This window comes from Mandrillus leucophaeus, unplaced genomic scaffold (genome assembly GCF_000951045.1).
Source record: "Mandrillus leucophaeus isolate KB7577 unplaced genomic scaffold, Mleu.le_1.0 Scaffold611, whole genome shotgun sequence".
Classification (NCBI taxonomy): Eukaryota; Metazoa; Chordata; class Mammalia; order Primates; family Cercopithecidae; genus Mandrillus; species Mandrillus leucophaeus.
In genome coordinates this window covers 1,177,773-1,183,678 of record NW_012106598.1, presented here as the reverse complement: position 1 = coordinate 1,183,678, position 5,906 = coordinate 1,177,773, and the positions used below count along the sequence as shown (strand labels likewise).

At 39.8% G+C, this 5,906-nt stretch overlaps 1 protein-coding gene across 1 annotated transcript in view; it reads left to right on the top strand.

Annotated features, from left to right (window-relative positions):
• Positions 1-5,022, top strand: part of NIPAL2 (NIPA-like domain containing 2) — a 185,822-nt gene extending 180,800 nt beyond the window's left edge. The window contains exons 9-11 of the mRNA XM_012000020.1: positions 1,152-1,215; positions 2,333-2,427; positions 4,088-5,022. Of these exons, the coding sequence (XP_011855410.1) occupies positions 1,152-1,215; positions 2,333-2,427; positions 4,088-4,200 (272 nt within the window). The 3' untranslated portion in view covers positions 4,201-5,022. The remainder of the gene's footprint in view (positions 1-1,151; positions 1,216-2,332; positions 2,428-4,087) is intronic.
• The last annotated feature ends 884 nt before the right edge of the window (positions 5,023-5,906 follow it).

Here is a 5,906-nt window from a genome sequence, read left to right as displayed (position 1 = left end):
AGTCGGGAGGCTGAGGCAGGAGAATGGCGTGAACCTGGGAGGCGGAGCTTGCAGTGAGCCGAGATCGCGCCACTGCACTCCAGCCTGGGAGACAGAGCGAGACTCTGTCTCAAAAATAAATAAATAAATAAATAAATAAAATAACATGAAAACATTAAAATGATTATAAGGAAGTATGTAATAACCTGGAGTGTGCTTCAGAAACTTTCATTCATTCAATAAATATTCATTAGAACTGGACATGGCTTCTTCCTGTAAGAAGTTCATTTCCTAGGTAAGAAGATACGGTGAAGATTGAGAAAGCTCCTTGAGGATAGGTCTCTGTCCTGTCGTTTCTCCAAGACCTAGAGCAGTGGCTGACACACAGCAGACGTTCGATAAACATTTATTGGCTGGCTAGCAAGGATAACACCACACACAAAAAAATTTAATTCCAGGCGACATATAACTTAAAGATATCTTATTTAACAAAAACTCTATGAAGGCTTTGGAACTTTACAGAAGAAATCATTGAGACCAACAGGGATAGAAGCAACGTTCATCAAAGTAGATGATGCATCCTTGTTTACCTATGGAAGACCAGAGGAAGATGAGACGGGGGTTGGCAGTCGGAAGTGGAGCTAAGGTAGCACTTCAGCTGCTAGAGTATGCTTTGGTGCTTGAGTTGCCGTGGGGCCAGACCAACAGATCACTGGCATCGCCACGAGTGACAGCATGCGTGGCAGCAGCTGGCCTGAGGTGGACCTGCCATGTCAGAGGCCCCAGAGTCCACCAAGACTCTCAGGCCAGGCTGGCTGACTCCTGATCTAAAACTAAAGGTGGGGAATAGTCACTAGAGTGTTGTTTTCTTGTATGTTCCAGTGGGGCAATCCTGGACTGGATGAGAAATTTCTGCTTGCAAATGTATGTCAATTATGTTGATTTTATAATAATGATAATTATATCAGGTCTACAAATCTATGTTCTTTTTGGAATAATTCAGAATGTATGGCCTGCAAATTTTCTTAAACTAAACTGCTGAATGTGCATTTTAAGGGTGACTAAATTTACTTTGAAAAAATAACATATTAACATAAGTTTACAAACAATATTTAGCTATTATAAATAACCTTACTTCAAAATCAATTTTATCTTCTTTTCCTGTGTCACAGGTATCATATTTTATCAGGAATTCCTTGGTGCTGCTTTTCTCACTGTATTTATATATCTTTTTGGGTGAGTAAATGTCTCAGAGGTAAAGTATGTGAAATTCTATTACTTTTACATAGGATTTTTGGCATTGTACCAGAGGTATAGAAAACTGGAAAATAATATAAGAAACGTCAGTTTCCTGAGCTCCTGAAAGAAACGTGTTTTTTAACTTAAGGCCCTACATGGGGCTCAGTGTCTTTGGCTTTGTGACTTAGGTATTCCTCTGAAGCTCTGAAACATCGGGGATTTTCAATTCCAGGCCCAAGACAAGATACATCCACTGGCCCTTATAGTTACTCCATGACCTTTCTGTACTGTATCAGACCTACTTCACTCTTGGGAACCCCTAGATTAGATCTAAATTAGAGAATCGTGATCCTCTAGGGTCACCCAAAATAAAAGACCAAGATGGACAGATCCCTTGCTTTAGTCATGATAACATCATGTTGGTAGTGTCCCTTCCTTGTGTCAGAGTGTGCAGCTTGAACTCTCCCTAGAGATTTGGTGGGCATCATTGCTAGCATTGCTTGCAAACAGAAGGCAGAACTTTGACAATATATCGCCAGTGTATAGGAGCTTCCATGAGTCCATGAGGCACTTCATTAAATGTTTAGCTGCTTCTGATCTGATAGTCAGCATGACCATTGTTATGCAAACTTAAGCCTAGGCTATTTTCCGTGTAGGAAGCCATCTATCTTGAAAATTCAATTTCATAAGATATTTGGGCAAGGCTAAACTTCTGAGGTCTGGAAATTATGACTACTCTTATGGCCAAGGACAACTAGGTTTCTTAGAAAATTAAAGAAGGAATTATTTTTTCTCTTGTGTCACATGCCACAAATGGATCTGGGCGTGCATGGGTAGAAAATGAGACAGGGTGTCTACCCAAAGGGTTTTGAGCCTGAATTAGCCCCCAGATGGTAAAAACCCGGGGCAGAGATCTACTGGAATCTGCCCAAGTCTTGGTTCTGGGTAGAACTATTGGCTGTGCTAATTAAGACAAGTACTAGGAAACTTACCAGAAACTGGATGAACAAAACCAGTGGGATTTATGTCATCATGTAGAATATGGAGCTCAGTTATTTAATATCATGAGTCTGTTTCAGTGTTCTTGTATTCTTTATTAATATTATTCTTACAGGTGTTTTCTGTCATTCCTTGGTGTATTTTTGGTCACAAGAAATCGAGAAAAGGAACATCTGCAACAGTCTTATATTGATTTTGGAAATATTCCTGGTAAAATCATATATTCTTTATAGTGGAAAATTTGATCCTTATAAATGAATAATTATTGGTATTATTTTGGGTGGTAAGTTAATATAAAACATAATTCTTACCCTTAAAAAATGTGGATTTAATAATGAAACCAAAGGTGATATTTTCAGTGTAAATGTTACTAATAATTTATTGAATGTTAGTTTTGCACAGAACTGGGGATATAAAAGAACTGACCATGTTTCCTTGATTTGGGTGATTTGGAGGATTTCCTTTTTGGGTTTCCTTAAATTGGAAAAGGGTAGAGAAAAGAGTAGCAATGACTACCAGCAACAGACCCCTGCCACTTTGAGAGCCTTGAAGGAACATCCAAAGACAAAGGGTAGGCAGCTAAGGAACATGTCTTGGGGAAAGCCTGGGGTGGCTTGCGCACTGTGGCTCAGGACAGTCACCAAAACACAAGTAGCTTCTTCCCCCTTCCTCACCCCACCTACCCAGAGAGCAAACACTCTTTCCGGTTCTCACTCTCACTGAGAAATAACTCACCTAGTCATGTAGACAACAAAAGCCAAGTCCAGGACAGAGGAAACAGTCTGATGTGTAACTTCTTCCCCCGTCCACCCGCCCTCAGCACTCTCCAGCCTTATTAGGGGTTTGGGGGGACCTATAGGTTTCCAGGCAGGAGTGAAGATATTCTCACAGCTTTCTCCGCCATTCTGTTAGCATCATGCCTGTGAAGCAAAAACTAGGGAAGCCTCATCCCTAAGACTGAGAAATATGGCCCCATGCAATGAATTCTGTGTTCTCTTTGCCATTCGAGCCATCTTATCTGCTGGAAGCAGTCAATGAAAGAATTGGCATCAGTGGCAAAGGTGCATGTGAGAGAAGCCTTATATGGTTAGAGGTTCTTTGGTGGGAAATAAAGTTTGATTTTATTTTATTTTATTTTTATTTTTTATTTATTTTTTTTGAGATGGAGTCTTGCTCTGTCGCCCAGTTCTGGAGTGCAGTGGCACAATCTCAGCTTACTGCAACCTCCCCTCACAGGGTTCAAGTGATTCTTGTGTCTCAGTCTCCCAAGTAGCTGGGATTACAGGTATGCACCACCATGCCTGGCTAATTTTTCTATTTCACCGTGTTGGCCAGGCTGGTCTCAAACTCCTGACCTCAAGTGATTCGCCTGCCTCAGCCTCCCAATGTGCTGGGATTATAGGTGTGAGCCACTGCGCCCAGCCTGATTATTTTTAACTCTATTTTTTATTTCACAAAGCCCAGTGCATAGACTCCATAGTAGCTTTAGAAGCCACTATCAAAGGCTATTTTTCTACGTTGTTATATGCATTCGACATGGAAAAGAAGACACAACCCTGGGGAGAAAGGCTTGGAGATGACTGAATGCTTCATGTGAATCTCCAGACTAAACCCACCTGATTTCCATGCACGGCCTGTCGATCCTGTGGGGTGGGGACAGTGGCTCTGACACAGACAACATGCTATCACACAGCTAGAGACATGGCATTCCAAGGGCCTTTCCTTCCTTGACATTCATCTCTTCTGTTTAGACAGTGCCCACATAGTATAAAAGAGAGGTGATAAAGTGTGGCCTAGATTGAGGAGAAATTATTAAGACTCATTTTTCTGTAAGACCACAAAAGATTCTCTATGATTATTATCTCCACAGGGAAACAAATGTTGGACAAAATACAACCAGATTCAAATAGCTTATCCTATGGAACTTTGCCTGATGGAAGTGACTCAACAAACAGCCAAAGTGGAGAGAAGAAAGAGGTCTAAAATGCTGAGAGGGATGACTGTTGGCCTGTTATTCGATACCACCTTTTTAAAAAATTGCACATGTTCAATTTGTGTCAGCAGCTCTTTTATAAGCTGACATATGCTAGTGTTCATTTCAGTCCTTTCCCCCACCTCAGCGCCTATGGACAATCATGGGCTTCCTAAGCTCTGACAGTCTAATATTTCCATGGAATGTGATTTGAAGTGTTCCCCACACCCTGGACCTCTCCCTAGTGATTATCTAGCCAGCTACACCTTAATCAGAGCCCAGCTGCTCTAGCAGGAATGTTGCACAGAAATGTACATTTGCGGTTTGGCCATAAGTCGCATAGGTAGCTTCTCCCACGGGTAGTGTCAGTTGCTTCACTTTAAAAAGACACTTCAGCCCCGTAGCCTGACTCCCAAAAGAAAGGTTTGAGAGTGCTCATTTTTTTCTAAGCCACCTTTTATAAGCCTCTCTATAAAAATCTTACCTTTCAAGTCCTAAATTAGAATTGCAAGTCATCTTTTCTGAAAACTAATGCTATCAAAGTCCTCCTTGGAAAATTAAGGGTCTCTTTAAAATTAGAATTTATAAATGGCATTCAGTGATGGTGTATACCAAAATTAAAAGACCTTGACTGGTGGGCTTTTTAAATGTAAGAAAGAGGAAGTTTAAGAAGTAGGACTCTGCTTGTTTCGGTAGCCCATGTACTAAAATGGGAACAATGCAGAGAAGATTAGCACAGCCCCCGCGCAAGGCTGACACATAAATTCATGAAGCATTAGAGACAAAAAGTAGGACCAATGTTTCTTTATTTTGTAATAAAAATATAGAATGGTGATGTTTTCTTCAGCTGTATGATTCTATTATACTTGAAACTGAAGAAAAATTTAATATCCTATGCCTTTGTTTTTATAGATCTTATAATTTATCAAGTGGGCTTATATGTCTTATTCTCCATATAAGTCTAAAAAATCACATTTAAATTCTTAGTGATATTTTCACTACACATCATTTCTTCCCAAAGTCATTATCTCAAGCTTTGTACATTCTTTGAGATAAAAGGAGAGTTGTGATTAGAGAACTGTATTTCAGCCATTTAATTCTGTAGACATAGAAGACAATCCAGTGGTCAAACCTGAGCTTCAAGAGGAAGCCCAACTCCTCCTGTGCCCTAAAAGGCTTTTCCACTTCAATTCATCACATATCTACTAAGACACATTTGCATGTAGAATCCATAATAATATCTGTTATTTATGATCTACCTAATATTTAAAGGAGAAGGAAAGAGGTAGCCTTCATTGTAGCCAACATCAAACAATAATTCCCACCCTTCATGACATTTCAAAGCCTTCAGATCAGGAGATAGAGACACAAAAAACCCTTCAAAAAATCAATGAATCCAGCAGCTGGTTTTTTGAAAAGATCAACAAAATTGATAGACCACTAGCAAGACTAATAATGAAGAAAAGAGAGAAGAATCAAATAGATGTAATAAAAAATGATAAGGGTGATATCACCACCGACCCCACAGAAATACAAACTACCATCAGAGAATACTATAAACCCCTCTATGAAAATAAACTAGAAAATCTAGAAGACATGGATAAATTCCTGGACACATACACCCTCCCAAGACTAAACCAGGAAGAAGTTGAATCTCTGAATAGACCAATAACAGGCTCTGAAATTGAGGCAATAATTAATAGCCTACCAACCAAAA